The 21,976-nt window shown below is 46.1% G+C and overlaps 6 protein-coding genes across 6 annotated transcripts; 3 read left to right on the top strand and 3 right to left on the bottom strand.

The window, feature by feature from the left end:
- Nucleotides 1–857: 857 nt before the first annotated feature.
- On the top strand, nt 858–5,058 carry PADG_07481 (uncharacterized protein; the record flags this gene model as incomplete). The annotated part of the gene is made up of 14 exons (XM_010764453.1): nt 858–1,033; nt 1,092–1,162; nt 1,224–1,763; nt 1,831–2,101; nt 2,153–2,393; nt 2,454–2,818; nt 2,871–3,153; nt 3,231–3,290; nt 3,370–3,829; nt 3,882–3,938; nt 3,998–4,061; nt 4,192–4,381; nt 4,471–4,732; nt 4,892–5,058. The coding sequence occupies 14 exons, from the start codon at nt 858–860 to the stop codon at nt 5,056–5,058; spliced, it is 3,207 nt and encodes a 1,068-aa protein (XP_010762755.1).
- Nucleotides 5,059–7,000: 1,942 nt separating this feature from the next.
- PADG_07482 (uncharacterized protein) lies at nt 7,001–8,674 on the top strand (the record flags this gene model as incomplete). The annotated part of the gene is made up of 6 exons (XM_010764454.1): nt 7,001–7,189; nt 7,270–7,397; nt 7,460–7,559; nt 7,621–7,762; nt 7,830–8,038; nt 8,108–8,674. 6 exons carry the CDS (start codon nt 7,001–7,003, stop codon nt 8,672–8,674), a joined length of 1,335 nt encoding a protein of 444 aa, XP_010762756.1.
- Nucleotides 8,675–9,268: 594 nt separating this feature from the next.
- Nucleotides 9,269–11,002, bottom strand: PADG_07483 (uncharacterized protein; the record flags this gene model as incomplete). Its single annotated transcript, XM_010764455.1, has 1 exon — nt 9,269–11,002. One exon carries the CDS (start codon nt 11,000–11,002, stop codon nt 9,269–9,271), a length of 1,734 nt encoding a protein of 577 aa, XP_010762757.1.
- Nucleotides 11,003–14,558: 3,556 nt separating this feature from the next.
- PADG_07484 (uncharacterized protein) lies at nt 14,559–15,119 on the top strand (the record flags this gene model as incomplete). Its single annotated transcript, XM_010764562.1, has 1 exon — nt 14,559–15,119. The coding sequence occupies one exon, from the start codon at nt 14,559–14,561 to the stop codon at nt 15,117–15,119; it is 561 nt and encodes a 186-aa protein (XP_010762864.1).
- Nucleotides 15,120–16,162: 1,043 nt separating this feature from the next.
- PADG_07485 (uncharacterized protein) lies at nt 16,163–17,622 on the bottom strand (the record flags this gene model as incomplete). The annotated part of the gene is made up of 6 exons (XM_010764456.1): nt 16,163–16,793; nt 16,857–16,981; nt 17,049–17,110; nt 17,195–17,226; nt 17,346–17,365; nt 17,461–17,622. The coding sequence occupies 6 exons, from the start codon at nt 17,620–17,622 to the stop codon at nt 16,163–16,165; spliced, it is 1,032 nt and encodes a 343-aa protein (XP_010762758.1).
- Nucleotides 17,623–18,453: 831 nt separating this feature from the next.
- PADG_12305 (uncharacterized protein) lies at nt 18,454–21,588 on the bottom strand (the record flags this gene model as incomplete). The annotated part of the gene is made up of 8 exons (XM_010764642.1): nt 18,454–18,987; nt 19,068–19,582; nt 19,639–19,882; nt 19,937–20,290; nt 20,344–20,586; nt 20,644–20,741; nt 20,800–21,427; nt 21,493–21,588. 8 exons carry the CDS (start codon nt 21,586–21,588, stop codon nt 18,454–18,456), a joined length of 2,712 nt encoding a protein of 903 aa, XP_010762944.1.
- Between the last annotated feature and the right edge of the window lie 388 nt (nt 21,589–21,976).

Consider the following 21,976-nt stretch of genomic DNA (forward strand, 5'->3'; position numbering starts at 1 on the left):
ATCGTCGACAGAGGTTTTATGTCCTCTGATGTGGAATTCGACATCCTTTTCTTTTATATGTATATGAGACGTTCATATAAACATGAACGCACTACCGTGAAGTCCCGGCTAGCTCCTCTCTAAAACCTTGGCTTTGGTGCTGGAAGTATCAGTGCGTGCTCTACAGAGCCTCGAAGGCTTATTGGTTCCTGAAACTTGCTTTCTTTCGAAAAGACGGGGATTCCAGTTGAGCCGGAATATTTCAGCTTGGTAACTATGTTTAATTCTCAAGCTGTCGTCATATAGCCACCGCTAGATTGCTGACTGGGATCCAGGAACATTTCCAAGGTTTGTTTTATCTAGTAACAACTGTAGCTGTTATTACATCGTCCGGAAATTTCGCTTCTTCTGCTTTTTCTCTTTTGTCTCATTGTATCGGTTCTCTAGTCCATTGAGGAGCCTTCAGTACGGGTGCAGTTATACCATACTGTGAACTATGCGGCATTTATCTCTTCTACTTCTCCCTCGCGTGGGAGAACCCCTCAACCCCAACTTACCTCTGCATGCTATCCTTGTGAGGATTGGATGTTGCATCCTCTCCTATCCATCGTGCTTGTGGAAATTTTAGACTTTTTATCTTTCGTATTTTTGCTTTTGGTAAACCTTTCTTTGCTTTCCCAAGTTGTATAGTTATCTGGGAAATTTGTTGACTATTTCCTTTGTTAGCTATTGAATAGTGAAAGGTGATGCAATGTCTCAACACTGGTCGTCATCCAATATAAAAGGGAGCTGTATAATGCCCCTGTTCTCACGTCTTTCTTTTTGCTCTCTCGTTCTTTGACACCTGGAAATTTTGGAAGCTCTACTCTCTGCAAACAATGAGTGACCACAAGGAAGTCCACCACGTTCGGATTGCGGACGAGGCCCAGTCTCGCTCCGACCATCCGAGACGTCTGCTCCATCGCACTGTCTCAAATTCCTCGATGTCAATTCACAGCACTCATAGCAGGGTTGCAGCACCAGAGGCAGTCCTCCCGATTACTTTCCGGACTCTGTTAGCTTGCACCTATCTTCCGTCTCAAATTCGTTCTTCTAACAGAAAAACAATCCAGTTCCTATAATATAACCGAGGACTTAAATAATGGGGCGCCTTTGGCGAGGAAAGATGCGAAACAGATACATGGTATGCGATATATCAGAGCCGTGAAATACTCTTATGTAGACCACTGATTAATGGAAAACAGATCTGGAGAAGCTAGATTGGCATCTAGTTTCAGTCGACGAGTTGTTCCAACGGCTTTCAACATCACCTTCCCAGGGGCTTTCTGTTGAACAGGTTGCTAGACGTACAGCAGAATATGGCAAAAACAAGCCTTCTCCCCCACCATCTGGCCTGTTTCGAAAGATCGTGGGCTATGTTTTTGGCGGTTTTGGCATATTACTTTTCTTGGGCTGTATTTTGGTCTTTATCGCATGGAAACCGCTTGGGGATCCCCCCGCCGTTGCGAATCTCGCCCTTGCCATCGTCCTCGCCGCTGTCTTCTCCATACAGGCAGCATTCAATGCTTGGCAGGATTGGTCTTCCTCGAGAGTTATGGCTTCGATTACCACTATGCTTCCGGATGAGTGCATGGTCGTTCGAGATAGCAAGCAGGAATGTACAACCACGACTGAACTTGTGCCCGGCGATATCGTCAAAATCAGGCAAGGAAACAAGCTCCCCGCAGATGTTCGTTTTATTCAGGTGTCGTCTGATGCTAAGTTTGATCGTTCAATCCTTTCTGGTAAAGCCCCTCCCGATGGTCTCCATGAATTAATTGGCTTGTCAAGTTCTAATAAGTGTCACTGTAGGCGAGTCCGAACCTTCTCAAGGGACTGTCGATTCTACAGACAACAATTATCTCGAAACACGTAACATTGGGCTCCAAGGCACCCATTGTGTCTTTGGGACTGCAACCGGTGTTTGTGTCGCTACTGGAGACAACACAGTGTTTGGACGGATTGCTGGACTAACAAATAAACCACGGCACGAATTCACTCCTTTACAAAAGGAGATTCTCCGATTTGTATTGATTATAGTCGGCTTCATTGCTACTGTTGTTATCGTAGTTGTGGTGCTATGGTATGTTTCGCCCCTCTTATTCCTGAAGAGCTTGATTTAACATTTGCATAGGGCAGCTTGGTTACGTAGAGATCATCCCAACTGGATCAACGTTCCACTTCTCATCGTCAGTTGCGTCTCAGTCGGAATCGCCTTTGTGCCAGAAGGACTCCCAGTTGCTGTCGCAATGAGTCTCACTATTGGTGCAAATATTATGAAGAAAAATAAAATCCTCTGCAAGTCTCTTGCAACCGTCGAGACCCTTGGTTCGGTTTCTGTTATTTGCTCGGATAAGACTGGAACCTTGACTAAGGTGAAGCTATCGAACTCTTATGCTGTATTTGACCACGTCTAATATATCACTTCTTTCTAGAACGAGATGTTTGTGACTGATTGTTTCGCTGGCGGGGGAGAATACACCGAGGAGGCTGCACGAAGAGCTATTATTGGAGGAAGAAACACTAACCTTTTACTTGAAAAATCCCTAGATCAGCTCCGCATAGTTGGTGGCTTATGCAACGCAGCGGAGTTTGATGCTTCTACTTTAGGTTACCCGCCTGGTCAAATGAAAATGCATGGTGATCCGACAGATCAAGCTATCCTCCGTTTCTCAGAAACTTTGGGACCCGTCAACCAGCTTCGGAGCGACACAAAGACTCTTTTTGAGATCGCTTTCAACAGTCGGAATAAGTTCATGATCCGAATAATGCACTCATTGAAGGCTGGCGTTGAAGACATGTACGTGCTACTAATCTTCTGTTCTTTAATGGGTCGCTAACTTTTCCACCAGGCTTTATATTAAAGGGGCCCCCGATGTTTTGATCTCCAGATGCGGAAGTATTCTTCAAAAAGATGGTACCACACGAGCCCTCTCAAGTGTGGATCTAGCAGGGATCGAAGCGGTCAAGGATAAATGGTCTCGTAATGGACAGCGCGTCATTCTTGTTGCCCAAAAACCACTTGGATCAAACGCGGGCAACCTTCTGTCGTCTTCAAATGTGGAGAAAGCTGTTCTAGATGAGGCTAAGGAGAACTTGACTTTCCTGGGACTTGTTGGTCTAAAAGACCCTGTTGTAAGTACTTTTCTATTCCACAAATCATATCTGTTTCGGTATATGCTCACCTCGTCAATAACCTCGTCAATATCTAGAGGGAGGAGATCCCTAGCGTTATCAAAACTCTCCGAACTGCTGGAATTCGAATAATGATGGTAAAACTTCTTACCCCTATCTACTTCTCTTGCATACTTTACTTTTTCTCCATGATTGACTAACCCGCATATATGATAGGTGACGGGAGACTTCAAGCTTACCGCACAAGCAATCGCCATCGATTGTGGAATTATTAAAACACCACCAGCTCTTATCCACGGAGTCGATGATCTGGCCCGTGACTTCGTATCTTCACCAGAGAAGGGAGAAGAAACATTTCAGTCCATCGTTGTAAGTGGCCCTGAGCTAACGACCCTCAACCAAAATCAATGGAAACAACTCTGCAAATACCAAGAGGTCGTTTTCTCCCGCACCACACCGGAACAGAAGCTTCGAATTGTTAAAGAATTCCAAGCGGATGAGAATATCGTTTCTATGACTGGTGATGGTGTAAATGATGCGCCAGCCTTGAAGGCCGCCGATGTAGGTGTCGCGCTTGGTAGTGGCTCTGATATCGCTATCGAGGCAGCGGACATGGTGCTACTTGATTCCTTTTCTGCTATCGTGGAAGCCGTAAGATATGGACGCGTGGTCTTTGGTAAGTTTTCATTTTTTCACCCAGGTTGAAAGACAGCGGCTAATTAGTGTAGATAACTTGAAAAAGACCATCATATATCTTCTGCCAGCTGGCAGTTTTAGCGAATTTTGTAACTATCCCTTTAAAAATCAAGACATATTTGGGCTGTTTTAGCTGACCTTACATCAGGGCCAGTTATGGCAAATGTCGCTCTGGGTGTTCCGCAGGTTCTGTCTTCATTCTTAATGGTATGGTTTTTCAACGATCCAGATATGATGCACTCTGCTAATATTTATGATTACAGATTATCATCTGGTAGGATTATCACATTATCAATATCTGCAGTGTCTCCTACTCTACTAACATAAATAATGAAATTATAGCCTCTTCACAGATGCTGCAGGTGCCATCACCTTAGCATACGAAAAGCCGGAATCAGATATCCTCCTTCGACCACCGCGTGTCCCAAAGAGGGATCGTCTCGTAAACTCCCAACTTATCTTATATGCCTACGGATTTATCGGCGTTTTCGAGTGTGCGCTCTCATTCATAATGGCATTTTGGTATATGGAGGTGTGTCATCCGTCACCCAGTTCACTCCTTTCACGCGTGGATTCAAAGAAAATACAGGCTAAACTATTTCCATCATTCTTTGTCTACAGAGACGCGGCATCCCATTCAGTGCCATGGCTCTGAAATACGGATCGATGGACCCCAAATATGACCCGGACTATGTCACGGAGATAACCAATAAGGCATCTTCGATATACTTCGTTAATTTGGTCGTCATGCAGTTTTTCAATCTTCTCGCCATTCGCACCAGACGACTAAGTCTCTTCCAGCAGCCGCCGATTTTCAATAAAGAGACAAATAACCCGGCTATCTTTATTGCCATGGTATTCGCCCTGTGCATTGTGTTTATTTGTATGTTATTGTCCCCCTTATGTTCATCTTGTTTTATCTACCGTCGATCTCTCATGCCCTCCCTACGTATTCTATGCTTTGAAATTTCGGTTTAATTCTGTCCCAATGTCATTTCATCACTCACACTCAAACTCACGCTGTAATCACAACAATATATAGTCTGCTACATCCCCAGCCTCCAGAATTCCGTTGCAACCACATCAGTGCCGGTCGAGTACTTTTTCCTACCCGTCGCGTTTGGCCTCATACTGCTTGTGCTGGACGAAACTAGAAAGTACTGTGTCCGGCGCTGGCCAAAGGGGATCCTCGCGAGAATTGCCTGGTAATCAAGCTTTCATATGATATGATATGACGTGCCCACCCCAGACGGGCATGTGACACTCTTGACCAAAACAGGTGGGCCGATAGATGAGGTGTGTGGATAGGGCTTTGTGTGGTGAATTGGAGTGGTCTATCTGAATTTAAATATACGGTGCGATTTTTTTTTCCAGGTCGCTCAGTTGATCGTACAGGTTGAGTTACTTCTTTCCCTTCCTTCTCAGGGCTTTTTCTTCTTTTAACCATTTGGTGGTTTAAGGGTGCATTATGAATGCTGGTAGAGCAAGAGAGCGATAGTTTATTTCTTGTCTAACATTTCTAGTGCAGGACGTATATACATATAAATATTCTGGGGCTGGAGAAGGAGCCAAATCAATCCATCCCAATTTGCTCGATTGTGCTCTTCTAAACCTAGTTTCATTCGTTTCCTCACTTCATGCTCGTAGGCTGATTCAAACAACATCTCCCTATAGAACAAGTTACATTTATGGTCCTTCTGGGAATTGGGTTCTGAAAATGTTTCAATAAGCTCATCGATTAACTCCAGCCCACGTATGTGTTATTTCGTCTAACCGATGTAGTGAATATAAGCTACACGGCTATTTGAGTTACACACATGGCTCCGTAGTCATTCATTTTTCAACATGCAACAGTTCAGCGCATAGCTGTTCACCTTGTCCTCTAAAATCCGCTTCTTCTATGATGATTGACCATCCCGAGGAGTGGCTGAATTATTTTATGTGTACTCAACTGCCATGAAAGGAGATAAGAACAAATGGCACAGGTTCACCCCAATAAGTTGGGTAGTGTACATACAGTGAAAAGACTGGCTATGCTACCCCTAGTTTAAAATAGTCAACTGGCCGAACTGGAAATTGAAATACCATAGATCTTGATCTGCAAGTGGCTTTTGAGAACTCTTCATGAACAACAATTGGAGCTTATTTAAGGTTGAGAGACCAATTCCTTCGTCTTGGTTTGAGTTTGCTAGTTATCAACAAGAGCGCCCTTACATTCCCGCAGAAAAAGTGGTCTGACATATACGAGACAAAGCGCAGCCAATTTGGCCTGTTCAGCCTGCTAGTAGCATCAGGTTCTTGAAAGCGTACCATGGTCGCGTCTCTCAAATTGACTCCGCCAAGCAAGCCGAACGGAATTTGATCCATGCAAACAAAACCTCTCACGGATTCACGCGGCTAGTGAACTTAGCGGCTAGTGAACTTAAAATGTTATAACGAGCCTCCAAAGTCCGAAGTCAGAGTCAGAGACTCAGAGGTGCCAGAGGTCATCATGCTACGGAAACGGCGGCATGCCTCCCGCAGATGCCAACCACATACAAGGTTGCGCCATATACGGTTTGAACCAAAAACATAAAAGAAACGAATCACTTACAACCCCCCTTGGGTGGCTGGCTTGTTCCAGTTGTGACCTAGTAGCTGTTGCTGGAACCCCATTATTATTAAGGTTAATAAATTATCTTCCTGTCAATCGGTATGCTGTGGGAGTCCTGACAGAGCAAATTGTCCCAAAAAGCCCAGACTGAAGCTCTTTGTCGGGATCTAAGCGGTCAATCACAATGGGGCCTTTGAATTCCAGTAAAACTGGGTTTGGATATACACTACATATTCCTGCAGGCCGTCGATCATGAGGGGAACCGCTAATTGTCGGTTTGCGTGTTGACCAAGTATGTTTAGAAGAACCGATTCTCTCCTTTGACTTTCCTTGACTTCCCTTGACTTCCCTTGGGTTTGACATGCTCCCCAACATATGATATTGCGATTAAGATCCGGAAGCAAATGGGAATAAATATCCCATCTTTACTCGCAAGAAGAATCAAAGCAAGAGCCGCTTCTTATCTTCAATCCACTTGTTCCATGCTCAGAATGCTTGGGTCTCCAGCCTCCATGCCAGTGACACAGCCTGACGTTCCTGCAGCTTCACAACGACATGATGTCGCTACCTCCCCCGTCTGATCCTGCCGCAGCTGCGGCGCAGGCTGCTTTTTATAAGTTTTCCATTGAAGCATGGTCACTTCTTGGAGTTGCGTTTCTGGTGACCATTATTAGAACGTATGTTCGAGTAAACACCCTGGGTTTTAAGAGCCTTCAACTTGACGATTACTTGGTTTGGGTTGGTGTAGTGCGTGTCCTCCCATGATTCTAAGAGCTTTTCCCCCGTTTTTCCCTAAGGTCAATAGCTAAAAGTCGAGTCCACAACAGATATTCTACGCCATTGAGACTGCGCTCGCATATTCTGTTGGAAGCATAGCAAATGGGCTTGCCAATAATGGAATGACTGACAAGCAGCGGGCTGCTCTGTCCCCCGACAGTGCGGAATACCGCCTGAGGTTTGTGGAATCAAGCTAACTAGACTCAGGAGATCTAAAGACCAACTTATTCTTGCGTTTAGGGTTCTTGGTTCCAAAATCCAGCTGTGTGGGTGGTCAACGTACGGAACTTTGCTCTGGTCGCTCAAGTCGTCATTGTTGGTGCTTTATAGTAGATTAACGGTATAGAATCGTAGTTGCCAGGCCCGTTTATCACCGCTACCTGCTGACTCACACAAAATAGTTCGGTCTGAAACGTTCTTATCGGATCCGGATATATATTGGGTTCTGCTTCATCATTGCCAGCTGGATGATAGTACTAATGAACCTCTTCCTCGCATGCCGTCCCTTTCATAAATATTGGCAGATTTATCCAGATCCAGGAAGTAGGTAATTTTACTGTGGAGTACAGTAGAAACTCTATCCCGCTGACAGTTCAATATACGCCTCCAGATGTCTGCCAGCCAGCCATATCCAACCAGATAATTTGGGTCTTTCTCGGATTCAACGTTGCAACTGATTTGTACTTGCTCTATATACCCATTCCTATGCTCTGGCAATCGAGCATAAAGCCCCTGAAGAAGATTGGATTGATGCTTTTATTCAGCGGAGGATTGCTCGTCGTGGGCTGTGCTATTCTGCGTGTTGTAATGATAGTAATGGTAGGTCGAACTTCTGCCCCACAATACTTAGGCATAAGATCCATATTCTGACACTTCCTAAAACAAAAGGACCCAATCAATGGTGCACAATCTGCCGGCTCGTGGGCAGTCCGTGAAACTTTCATTGCGGTAATCATGACGAACATGCCCATGATCTTTCCTCCTATGAAGCGCTGGACAACGTCCACCTTTGGCTCTCTCATCACCTTAACGCGTTCGAGCAGAAAAGAGAATGATGGAACACCAAGGGAGTTGGGAACATTCAGTAGCGGTGACTATAATAGTGGTCATAAGCGAGACCGCGGTCCCCCAACCGCAAACCCGATACCAAACAAAACTTTCACCGAGAGCGAAGAGCGGATGATTGACGAGTACAAGATGCAGAATATCAAAAATAAAGACAATGGTATTAGCTGCAGTAATATCGAATTACCCCCGCACGCTATCATCAGCAATAACATCCAGAAAAGTGTCGAGTTCACTGTCGTTAGTGAGCAAAACACGCCTAACGACCAACGTCCCGTCCCTGGAGATGGGGATAGCACAAGACCACATGCTGATTTCGCCTTCTCTACTGTACCTACGGCGAAGAACTCTCCGGCTAGCGATATTGCCGCTTTGCAGGGTTATGGATGAAGTTGGTTTTGGTTAAAGGGCCTGAAATAATTTTTTTTACATATATCTTTTCTGGAAAAGATAATGCGTCAAATATAGACAGCCTTTTCCCTCGTTGTTTAGCTTGCTTTGAGCCAGACGCGGCGTGTGATATATTTGTTTTCGTATTCATTGGGCGGAGAAATTCAATATGCATCTTTCAATACAACATTAATATCATGACATGACAAACAAGTAGATAACTTGCTCCATGCATCCATTAACAAGCCGACGTCGTGAGGCATCAGGAAGAAGATTTGATGTTGGTCTGCTAGGTCAAGGTTGGATAGTGATCAAGGATCTGAGTGTAAGGGGGGGTGAATCAGAAGAACAACCGCTGGCAGGGATCGGATTCAATCCCGAGCTGAGCAGTGCTTCTTCCAAGTTCTGCTAACCCCTTGACAAGAAATTGGATCGAACAGCTGACGAAACTCTTTCTTTCACTCGGATTCCAACCACCAAAAGTTTGTTTGCAGCTCGAACTTGAGATGGCGGTGGGAAGCGAAATATATCATAAATATGCAGATACCACATAAGATGTGCGAATGAAAGTTAAAAGACAAAAAAATAGGAACCTTAAGAGTCCTCTTTTTTATGCTTTTTCCGAATCATGCATCCATTGAGAACGTTAATCGTAGGAGCGGTTATTTGCGGATCAGAGTTACGTGGTGACTCTTCTTGGCCATTGATGTCTTCACGAGTACTGGTCATTGAAGAATCCGGACGAGCGTCACCATCCATTGGGGTTTCGGTATCCGCAGGTCCCCTCTTCCGCTTTCTGATCAAACCTCCACTCAACAGATTTAAAGTATTTGTAGATTCTTGCGTTGAAGGTTCGATAGACTGGCATTCCCCAATCACAATCACACCATGGTTGCTTCGACCAATTATAGTGGAGAGCTTGGAGAGCCAGGAATTAGTGCTCTCGACGGCTGCCTTTTCGTTGTCGAAATCGAGTTCGACAAGCAGTTTCATGAGATCTTGGTAGTTTTCGTCGCTTAGGATAATCGTGCCTACGGCACTTTCGGATAAGGATTCGGTTGGGTGCGTTGGCGTTTCTTTTACCCCACTGTCAGGCTGTGGCGGAGAAATGGCATCGTATGTACCCTTCCCTTGGGGCTGCACTTCGAGCTCCCTTGTGATAGAGCCTCCGCTTGGATGGTTTGGTTCTGTTTCAGAAATTGAATTCAATGTTGTCGCATCACCCATCCTAGAAATGCATTTATCATCCAATACTGATGCGCAATCATACGTGGCTTGATCGTTTTCGTTCCGACAAGTTGAAGGAGCCATTGGAACAGAGTTTAGAAGTCCAGGAGGGTTTATTACTACCCACAAGAACCCGACTAAGCGTCCAGAAGAACATTCCTGCCTAAACGCCATCATCTCCCAGAACTGATCTATGGTCTTGATACTGAGCCATTGTCCACTATTCATTTCATTTGTTATATCGGGAATTTCGTCATCAAGCTCCAGGAGGAATCGAGATTTCGGGTCGTCTGGGAAACGTGGGACTTGGCAACGTGGTGGTGCTGTCCGCGATCCACATATTTGATGCAGAGGGTAGGAGTTGAGCCAGCGTCGCCTGTCCTGAGGATCTAATTTTGCAGATGGCGGCAAGAATGCCCTCGACTCGAACTTGTCGCAGCCCGGAACTATCAGGTAGGCCGTTGCTGACGCAGCCGCCTTTGCTTCACTGTCACAATCTTTTTCTCCTGCAACTCGTCCATTACTGACATCAACTTGTGTTTCAGGTTCGTAACGTCTGACAATCGGGTCAATCACACGGCACCACCATTTAACTAAACCTCGATCGTCCAAAATATGTTTGTGTGGATTTTCCATGCTGCCTGGGAAGAGGTACTGGTTTTGTGCGCGTGCAAAAAGAGAGAGAACAAGTCTAATCCCATGTCTCTGGCGTAGAGAGATCAGATGCGACAAAAACGACGTTGCAATACTCCGCATCAACGATTTCGCTGTTGGCGGAAGTTTCAATATGTAGAGATAACCCGTCGAATCGGCCTTGGAAACGAAGATGGTTGTAAGGTTTGCAGTAGTGAAAACCAGTACTTCGATTGCGAATATGAACAATTCAGCGCCATCGTCCTTGACATCCTCCGTTGGTAAGTCCGGGCAAATTGACACAGTCAGGAAATGATTTTCACACCTCGTGTGCTCATCACTGTGCCCAGGGGGAGGAGAGAAAAGTGGCGGACATAGAGTCGGACTAGTAACCAGATGACGGATACTAAGTTTTACATCTTTTGGCGTCGCCTGCGCGATCGTTGTTTGCAGACTAGAGGAGAGCATCGATGATGCATGAACGGGGATCAAGCAACCTGCCAACGCACAACTAAAAAGCTCAGAGTTACCACCGCCCCTGTTTGTTGACTGAGAAGATCAAATGACATCCACGCGAATCACCATGGATACTTTGATCCGACTGTGGCATTCTTGAGTAAATAATTGGCCTTGGTGTAAAGCACAAAGCGATTAATGGAACCAATGGCCGCTACGATTATATAATCAAGTCAATTAACGTAATCGATCACTCAACTGGCCAGATCACTCAACTGGCCACCTTTCCAATTTCAACCCATCATCAACAATCAAAGCTCAATTTCTCAACCACAATGAAAATTCAAGCCTCTAATCAGGAAGGAAAACTTCTTTTGGCCATTAGAGCCTATGAAACCAAGCAAATTTCTAGCATTCGAGCTGCTGCTAAGGCCTATGGTGTCTCTCGTGCCACCCTATCCAATCGACTACATGGAGGCATTCCACGCGTGAAATCCCAGTCTCAACGCCAGAAATTGACACCTACAGAAGAAGAAGCTCTAGTTCAATGGATAATCTCCATGGATGAGAGAGGCCTACCCCCCCGAATTGCAAATGTACGATATATGGCCATTGAGCTACTCAGGGCCCGTGGATCTAGCATATCCCCTAGCATTGGAGAATGCTGGGTGCGGAGATTTATTAAACGCCATTCTGAGCTGAAGACCAGGCTCACACGCAGGTATGATCACCAGTGAGCTCTATGTGAAGATCCAGAGATTATAAAGAGGTGGTTTAGAATGGTGGATAATGCCATGAAGAAGTAGAAGTATGGAATTCTACCTGAGGATACATATAATTTTGATGAAGTTGGCTTTCTTATGGGGGTTATTTCAACAACCTTAGTGGTCACTAGGTCAGAAAGAGCTGGAAAGGCATCTCTTATACAGCCAGGAAATAGGGAATGGGTGACTGTGATTGAGTCAGTCAATGCAAGAGGACGGAGCCTGCCTCCAATGATTATTCTCAAGGGCAAGCTACACCAGGCTTCATGATATACAAACCTGCCAGCAGATTGGGTAATTGGGGTTAGTGAGAATGGCTGGACCACTGATCAGCTTGGTCTAATATGGCTGAAAGAGGTGTTTAACAAGCATACTCAGGCTTATACAGTTGGAAGATATAGACTCTTGATTCTGGATGGGCATGGGAGCCATGCCACTGCTGAATTTGACCAATTCTGCAGAGAGAATGCTATTATAGCTCTCTATATGCCACCTCATTCTTCCCATCTGCTGCAGCCACTAGATGTGAGCTGCTTTGCCCCCCTGAAGAAGGCATATTGCAAGCAGGTTGAATCTGGCATGAGGCTTGGCATTAATCATGTGGATAAGGAGGAATTCCTAGAACTATATTCTGCTGCTAGGAAGGAGGCATTGAAGGATATGACTATTAAGAATGGATTCAGAGCCACAGGCTTAGTGCCATTCAATGCAGAGGAGGTTCTTGAACGCCTATATTATCAACTACATACACCAAGTCCCCCAGGCACATCTCATGAATCTCAGGCCTCCTGGACCCCAAAGACTCCCCGAAATGCTGTCCAATTGGAACGCCAATTCAACAAGCTCAAGCAGTTTATCAAGCGTCGTATGCAAAGCCCGCCTAGTCCTACCAACCAAGCTCTAGATCAACTAGTTCGGGGGTGCCAACTAGCTATGCATGGGGGTGCTCTTTTGGCTCAAGAGAACAAGGCTTTACGAGCTGCAAATGAGAAGCAGAAACGCAAGCGAGGACAAGGCCGTGTTTACATAGGTCAGGAAGGAATTCTGACTGGAGAAGAAGGATTAGCTAGAGCTCAGACTGCTCAGGCTGCTCAGCAGATGGTGGATAGAGGGGTGGAGGATTCAAATCAACCCACTAAAAAGCGAGCACCGGCACGCTGCAGCAAGTGTGGGAATACTGGACATAGGGCCCCTGGATGCTTGCAGAGCTAGGATTTAATTGTATATAATTTTTTAATGGATAATTTAATATAGTGGTGGCGGAATTTAAAGATTTGTTTAATGTACAGTGGGGAGGTGGCCAGTTGAGTGATCTGGCCAGTTGAGTGATTGGTTACGTTAGTTAGTTAACTAACTAGTTTAGTTCCGTCAATCAAAGTTTGGTTAGCATTTCACGTGATGATGGTAACGAATTTAACCCATTTAAATAGTTTCAACAGACCATTTACTTCATTCGCGCTCACAGACTTCTTCAACAGCATCCATCCACCCTAATAAGGACAAGAGGCTGGTTTTGAGAGCAGCTCATCTAGTCGATAGCGGGCAGTTGTTGGCGGTGAAATATGTGCTTGTGCTGGACTCTATAGCTGATTTACTCTTGCTCTCTGTGGAGCTGTTTGATCGACTGCATCCCTAGATATTGTATTGGGATACGGTCCTGATCTCTGCGTCATGCAGATTGATCTTCCGTTCCGGGGTCCGGAAAGAGAATAGCCTCCATATGGCTGCAGCATTCTAAAAGTTCCATCGTCGGGCAGTGGAACAGGGGGAACAGGCAGTGGTTGTCCATCCAAATCGAGGAAAACGCCCTACCGCGAACTGCCCAACTGCCCCCCCTTCTCTCTCGAACAGAGACAACATGGGCCAGTTCCCTCGGTTTGTTTCTTTTCTTTTTCTTTCTCTTTTGTTTTTGTGCGGGGACAACCTCGATCTTTAAATCCCACGCGGCTCTAAGCTCGTTCTAGTTTCCCGAAGCGGAATTTCGTGTGACTATCGCATTGAGCCGCTGTCCGTTTCAGGTCCTATGATATTGGCCGAGTTCCGTATATTCTCGGTATTTGGGGAATTCCATGTTCTTGTTCATTATCCCTTTGGAAATACTGCTCTTTGGCCAGGCTCTAATGTCGTTTGCACACATGGCATTGCACTATTTTCGGAGTGGTACCTATGCATGGTTGCTTGCCGCCCTCCTCAGGTCCGTGCTACGGATGGCTGCGATCAGTAAAACCAAGTCAGCGGTGGGCTTAATATATGCAGATCTTAGTAGCTCATTTTCCTTAGTGATAGCATCAATCCCACTCGTTTGCAGATTCAAAAACGGCAATATTTACTCGAAAGCAGGTCTCTATAGCTTTACTTGGCAGGTCAATACATGATCTCGAGTCACTACTGAGCACCAACTTCACCAATGTCCAAGTTCGATGACCGCAAATCCCTATGCTTAATTGCAAGACCCTCCTTTATCTTAGTGTCTCCATACTAGCACCTTCTTTGAAGTCATTGGTGAATTTGTTCAAACGAAGGTTCTCTAGTTGTCCCTTGAAACACTCCTTGTCAAGGTCATTCAGGGGAAGAAGAGAAGGAAAAGAGAAGAATGTATAAAAGGACCTGCTATCCCTACAATCCCTCTCTCTTCTCCTTCATTTTTTTTTTTTAAATCATAATCTCCGCTGACCACCTCCATTGAAATCTCGTGGCAAACTTTGCCTGGAAGACCTCTGCCAACTCGCCTTCCTTCCTATGAGTGAAAGGGTCAAGACATCTCGCTGTTCCACCTAATCCATTTCTCCTCTCCATCCTTTGCAATGCATTACAAATCGGTTCGACGTATCGTCACAGGTCACACTCCGTCCGGTAAAGCCGTCATCGATTCAGATACCCGTCTCACACCATACGATCCTATGTCCCCAGACTGCTCTCCCGCCACAACAGATAAACTAGGCTTCACCACGTTATGGCGCACGGAGTCCTTCCCCGCCAAAGTTGACGGTCCATGGATGGACCTTCACGGCACCCAAATCCCCCTCGCCGACTCCATCGGCACTACAATCCGCATGGTAGATTTCCCGCCTGGCCCAGGGTTCATGCATCGAACTCTTAGCATAGATTTCGGCATCGTGCTTTCCGGCGAGATTATCCTGGAGTTGGATAATGGAGTGAAGACGATACTGAAGAAAGATGATATCGTCGTCCAGCGTAGCACTATACATTCCTGGTCTAACTCGACATCCAAGCCAGCCCGCATGCTTTTCTCCATGCTGCCTGCTGAACCTGTTAAAATCGGCAACGAGACTCTGGAGGCCACCACGATCCCACCACCCCCTGTCCATCATAATGGATCGCCCTCCCGCAGCAGTGTCTCCTGATTCCTATCCGGCGAAAGTCCGATCTGAATCCCGTAGCCACCGCTTTCAATCCTTGGAGCACCTACTGCGTTCAAAGGAACTAGACAAAATATAAAAACGGAGAGCGGGATTTCGACAGACTTGCGTCCCTGCACATTCCCCACGCCAATCACCTCGACTGCACAGATTATATTTCATTTCCGTCCACGAAGCCAGTATTGATTCCTTTTGCACAGCGTGTTTGGAGAGGTCGGAGACCGATGACACCTGCACATGCTAGGCAAACACTTGGGTTGATACGGAAGGTGTTTAGTGTTAGACGATAGAATTTTACAAATGCCTACGTTGTTGTATGAAAATAATGCAATTTTTCCTCCCGATATTGACATGAAAATAATTTTACGTTCTGTTTCTTTTATTTCCTTCCATGGGTTTCCCAACGCGTGTTCCGTATGGCAAACAACTCCAAACCACCGTAACAAATCACTGTGCCAGTTGTGTGCCATGGTTGTTGCACAGAACCTCGAAGATTCCACAGTGCCACTGGATTCACGTAGCCGAATCCGAATCCCCTCCAACACTGCTGTCTAATGCGCTGTTTCACACACTCGGTTAGTTTCCGACATGGAAGTATGTATGTACAAGAATTGTTTGTCTCCCGGATCTTCCATGCCGAACCACGATAGTGTAGGTTACGCAACAGAAAAATCCCCACGTGTTTAAAGTGCGCAGTGGCACTTCTGGGTGATTATCGAATTTTAAAGGGTCTGGGAACAACAAGTAAATCGAGTGCGACAACGCGACATACAGAACTATTTATGACGTGCTTTAAAAGGGGTACGAGGAGATATAAATCTATGCATAAGCCAGACAGATCCCTCGATCTTCGTCACAGCCCCTTTCCAGAGAGATCGACAATGGCATCAAGAGTAAAAAGCAAAGTAAACTCAAAAGCCAAAAACCTCTCGAAAAAAGGACGAGGACATCAACTATTCAATCCTAGAGTTCATGGTATACCTAGTCTAGCACAGTACCTCTCTATATACCCAACCACTCTATCCAATCTAAAAATACCCCTGAACCCCATCCAAATCATCGGCATTCACCAATGCAACCCCTTCCCTCAGCAGCATCCTCCACACCTCATTCCGCACGCGCACCGGCCACCCAGGTGTTCCCCAATACCTTGCGCCAATCCCCTTCTTCTTCGCCGCCTCGATCTGTCCCCTCAACTTCTCCAGCTGCTCAGAATTCAACCACTCCATCTCCATCCCCTTCCCCTTCCCTTTCCCGTTGCCCTCTTGGTATCCCTCCCCCGGTGCCCACAACGGAATCGCACGACGATCACCACGACCACCACCACCACCAATCGCGTATTCAAGATTCGTTGATGCAATCGGCGATACGAACTTGGTTATATCTTCAAACCATTCCTTGTCAAGATCAGCCAAGGGGCCATCGTAGAAGTAATCACGGTTACTGACGGGGCCGACGAGGTTTAGTGGTGTGTTCCCTGTGCCAATGACAGTGACTGGGCCTGGGATTAGCGTATCGTTGTTGCGGAGGGTGGTGAGGTAGTTGGCGTGGCGGAGGGGTTCGAGTGCTGCAATTACGTGGGGCCAGGTTTTGGGGCCGGACGTTTTGACGTCGATGAAGAGATAGAGGGTTTGAGAGGGGTCTGCGTCGTAGACGCCGCTGCAAATCAGGTTAGAGCGGTGTTTTGTCGGAATTGATACGAAACGTGTGGGCTGCCCTTACTTCCTGGTCTCTTCGGAGAGGTAAGGGTTGTGCGGGTTCTGGCGGCGGAGGACATCCATGATCGGATCTATGTAAAGGGATTGTAGGGTGCGTGATCTGGTTAGGGAGGATTGATCATGGCCGACCTGTTGTAGATGTCATCAACTGTTCTGATACAGGAGGGAAATATGCAGCAGGGGCAAAGGAGCGTACGAGGAGTTCGCCATCGTACAGCCAGACGTCCGCTTCGACAGACATGCAGCCGGCGGAGAGAGCTTACATGCTCGGTAAAGTTGTCAGCCTGCAATCCTATATATCTAATGGGTATGAAAGAGGATTCCTCAGCCGCAGCCGCATACCTGAATAGAACGGCAGGTCTCTCCAATAGTCACTGTCATCAACACTACATGTCAGCGCATAAACACAGGCAGATATCTAACCTCTCCCGCAAACCCCGAGTGGCAACAATGGCCGGCCCCATCCTGTCAAAAGCTGGCAAGAAAAGCGTACTTATGCGAATGGACCGGGATCTAACCAAGATGAAGAGTCATCCAATGTCAGTTAGCAATTGGATCTCCCGCAGAGGTTCAACCGAAATTATAAGAAGAAGGGAATATATAGTTACAGGGATAATCCCTCTCGTCAGATCGGTTGGATAGCCATACAAGTCACTGCGGTCAGTGTTCTTGAGGATATTCTGTAGTGAAGACGAGCCGGGAACCGCGGCGACTACGCGTGCAAGATGGAAAGACAGGAAAGTGATGGGGACAGCTGCGACGAGCAGCATGGTTGTGGCGGGCGGAGGGTGAGCTCCGAGCAATGATGGGGTCATCTAAAGGTTGAATTGGCGTCTAAAATCGTCTAGCCATCTAGCCGTCTAGCCGTCTAGCCGTCTCGCTGTCTAAGAGGTTAGGAATCAGTGGATATTGGAATAACTAATCCATGAAACATAATATCGTGGGTTATAGATTAACCCACGGGTCACACCGGCTGGTTCCGTCTGACCCAAGAATCACACAGTGGCGTAAGCTTAAATCTTCGATTCGCACCCAAGATTTATACGAAGATACACGGAGAAAAGGGCGAGACTGGTTATATGTGAGTTTAATTCCCCTCAAAATTTTAACAGTATATTATTGTATTGCCTAAGCATAAAATCTGGGGCCGTATATGCAGGGTATAGAATATGGCTGGTTCGAAATAAGCATTTCGGTAGACGATAAAGAGGTTATGATTGAGAAAAACTGCATAGAGACGAGTATACATATAATCATGGGATCGACCACACCAAACTTGACGATAGGGGGTTATCTGAGCTTATAAAACAAAACGCTGGCTATTTCGAAGCAGAGACATCCATTGAAAAGATAAAACGGAAGATGGGTGGAGGAAATATGAAAAAGAAAAAGAAAACGAATTAAACCCTGTCTGACAGTTGTAACTAACACTACAATATTTTTATTGTTCCAGAAGCCAAAGGAGAAGGGAAGTTTATATCGTCCCAATTCTCAACACATTCCGCCAAACCAAACCAAAAAAAAAAAAGTAAAATTGAAATTAAAAAATAACAATTAAATAATTAAGCCAAAAAAGAGCAAAAAACAATAAAATAAATGTCTTAAACCTCCCTCATCCTCACACCACTTGTATCCCCTTGACCATCTTGCGTGCTACCTGAACCGCTCCCGCCCGCTCGCCCACGGAGATTTAAGTTCCCAATACGCTGCATAAGATTGCTACCAACCGCATCCACAGCCCCCTTGGGGGCCAGCAACGTTGGGCCTTGAGCAGCCGTCTCCTGCACTTTGAATAACTTGATGGAGGTCCCATTCCACACCCCAACAGTTCCCGGCGTCGACCCCGACGCAGAACCCACTACCATCTCGCTGGCAAATATGAAACCCCATAGGAGTGATTCGTACCAGCCGAGTGATAGCGGGGACCATTCGAACAGGTGCACTCGGATTGGTGAGGGTTCGGCCAGGAGTGCGTGGACGTAGGGTTCCTCGGCGAAGGAGGGGAGGTTGGAGATTAGAGCTCGTGCTTCTGGGTTTAGAGAGGACTGGAGGGCGGATGAGGGGATGTGTGGATGTATTGAGGAGATGAGGGTTATGATTGTGTGTAAGGGTAGTTCAGGGACCCAGGATTCGATCTGGAATTGTCGTTTGTTAGCAAAAATAATAACTCTCTAAAGTTTTCCAAGACACGTTGTGTGGAGGTCGTTTAGCTCACCCATAAAGCTGTAGGAATGAAACCGCTGGAGCTAGAGGGAATAGTCGGTGTATAACTACTTAGACTTGTGATGCTGTTCTGTCTTGAAAATGTTACCTGACCAGCGGGCATTTTCCCACGGGCTTTCTCGGACATTCCACGAAGTTGTAGCGGAACATTTTCATCGGCATTCGATGAAACTGAGGTGTCTCGAGAGTCTTCAAGAGGGAAAGATGACTGCGAAGGCGTATTTTGCCGCTCGTTTTCTTCTTCATCGGAATCGTCTCCGATTGCAAAGGTGCCATCCTCCGGTACGTGTGTTAAGGGTCGTCGTCCAACGCCAGAGCCACGGTTGTCATTTCCGGCCTGAGAAATCGTAGGACTTGATAGTGGGTCATTGGTACCACTACTTGAATTGGTTTTCTTCCGTTGGTGTTGTCTTTCCATTTCTTCTTGTCCACTCTCTAGAGTGAAGGCCCGGAGGGCCTCGAATTGCTTCGCGGACTTCAGAATAGCATATACAAGTAAAGGATTTTCTGCGTACTAGTTTAGATCATGTCCTAGAAACATTTGGTTTTGCGAAATTACCTACTGGTATACTGGTGCTCAAGCACGGAGTTGATAAATTCAAGAAGTGAATGCAGGAGGATGTGGTTCGTTTCGTTGGCGAGTAAAAAGCTAGGGGAGGACATTGATGCGAAGAGTTGAATAATTTTAGAGCAGGTAGTGGCTGATAAATGCTCGCAGTAGGCGCCGACATTGTTAATAATTGCCAATAACGCCGGATATACCGCATCAAGTTTTCCTTTGCTTGTCGTCAAAAGAGTATGTATGGACTGTAACACTTGATTAGACAGGAAAATAAGGTGAAAGTAGCCAAGAGCACTCACAATGATCAAGAAATCAGCATAGGAGCCTCGAAAATTTTGCAGTCGTACACTTTGCGGCAGTGTATCCTGGCATTCGAACTTCTTGTTGAGATTCTTTCCGAAGTTTGGCTCAACGCTTAGTGTCTGCAGGACAAAGACACACATTTTTACTACACCGAGTTTCGAAGTATCGGTTTTGTTCTCGATGGCATAGAATATGCAAAGAATCAAGAAATAATGAGCCCGACCGGAATCAATGATATAAGATCGGAAACGTTTATTGCATTGCAGCGCTTCCCAGAAAAGCATAATCATTTCCGGCGCCCATTTGACTGATTTTTGGCTGCCAGGTAGGTACGACGTTGTTGCTTGCATCTGTATTCTCAATTAGTATTGAACTGTGGAGTAGACGCTTGGGTATAACCAACCGGCTGATTGAGAATTCTAGTCATGCCCTCAACGATGAATTGGAAATCTTGAGGGCGGTGTAACCGGCCAAAGAAATGTCGATAGTAGTTTTTGGGAGGAGTTCCGCGTCCATCTTCCGGAATGGGATAAAGAAGCAGAGCCAGGAGCAACTGTAGACTGTAGATGACAAGAATTTGTTTTGGGTCTTTCCAAACAACATAGTCGTATGGCAGCCTCCAAGGTGTTGGGTTATACTTTATTGTCTAGAAGGCTAGTTAGGAACAACCAAGATCTGAGAGCTCACAATGCTCAACACTTACTGTGTTCAACAAGGAGCATAGGAGCGATAGAACCACCTGCTTGTCGGGGCATGAAACAAGATACGTAATGGCTTTGACTCCTTTAACTGGGAGCAAAGCTGAAAGAGGTGTTAGAAACGGGTGCAACTATAACATGATCTGAACTGGCGAGCTTACTAGAGGGCATATACATAGACTTGCTTGATAACGTTAACAAGAGTCTCAATATCTCGCATCGATTGCTTTCCAATTCCCTATTCGACCCCATAGCAATATTACAGCCCACTCCGCTCTGCCATATTGAGTACACCACCTTTGCCTTCGCATTCGGTGTCGTCGGTACGGTGAATCCTGCGTAGAACAGCAAATCCACCAAGGTATCAATAAGTTCTTCCGCCAAAGGTTTGGCGTCATAGTAATCGTTAGCATGTTCCTCTGGATTTGGGCGGCGCATTTCATCCTCGACCTCAGCTCCATCGAACAAGACCTGCGACGCTATTTGCGCATTTCGATGCTTCTTCCTCCTCTTTCCCCAGAAAAATTTATTCTCCCATGCTTCTAAATTTTCCGACTCGTATATGAAGGGGAGAATACGGGTGAGGACACGAATGCAGTTCAGAGCGTCTCTATCTGGGGCGAGATCTGGGTCTGGAAATGAGGGATGGTTCTTGAGGACGATGAGACGGGAGGTAATCGCCAATATCAACGTCTCTAAATTGGCTATCGAGGCATCTCGAGTGCGTCGTATATCAGCCGGAGAGAACAAGCTAAAGACATCTTCGGTTGACTCAGGGAGCTCCCAGAACTAACTCGGCCTGTCAGCTTCCGAACATAAATTCCAATCGTCTGGCTGCGTATACAGACACATACCCCAGTCCAATACGAATCATCAGCGGCAATGTTGGTCTCCTCTGAAAGTCTAAATATGCCTTGCTTGAAGGCAAGCTTGGATTCCGAACCCCCCATTACCTGGAGGGGTGTTTACCCTGGCTGTCGCACTCTACAGGCCATGCAATAGTGGTGGGGAAAGAAGGTAAATAATCCCTGGAATCCAAGGTGAATGAATCGAGTAAACTGGCAGCTCCGCACCACACATTGGGGTTTGTTACTTGTTACGTTGTTGGTTGATGCCAGGTTTGAAGTGTGGATACGAGATCGCGGCAAACTAGCTTGGATTCGCCAGCAGGCGCTGCCAAGAACCGGGCAGTTTTGGTGAGGAGAGGCTAATTAAAGATTAACTCGGGGCTTTTGGATTGAATTTTGGAGGACCTTGGGTACATGTTCAGCAACCAACTTCCGATTCTTATAACAATACTCAGTTTAAATAACAGGATATATATATTTAGGAGGAGGT

Source organism: Paracoccidioides brasiliensis (genome assembly GCF_000150735.1).
Source record: "Paracoccidioides brasiliensis Pb18 unplaced genomic scaffold supercont2.11, whole genome shotgun sequence".
NCBI lineage: Eukaryota > Fungi > Ascomycota > Eurotiomycetes > Onygenales > Ajellomycetaceae > Paracoccidioides > Paracoccidioides brasiliensis.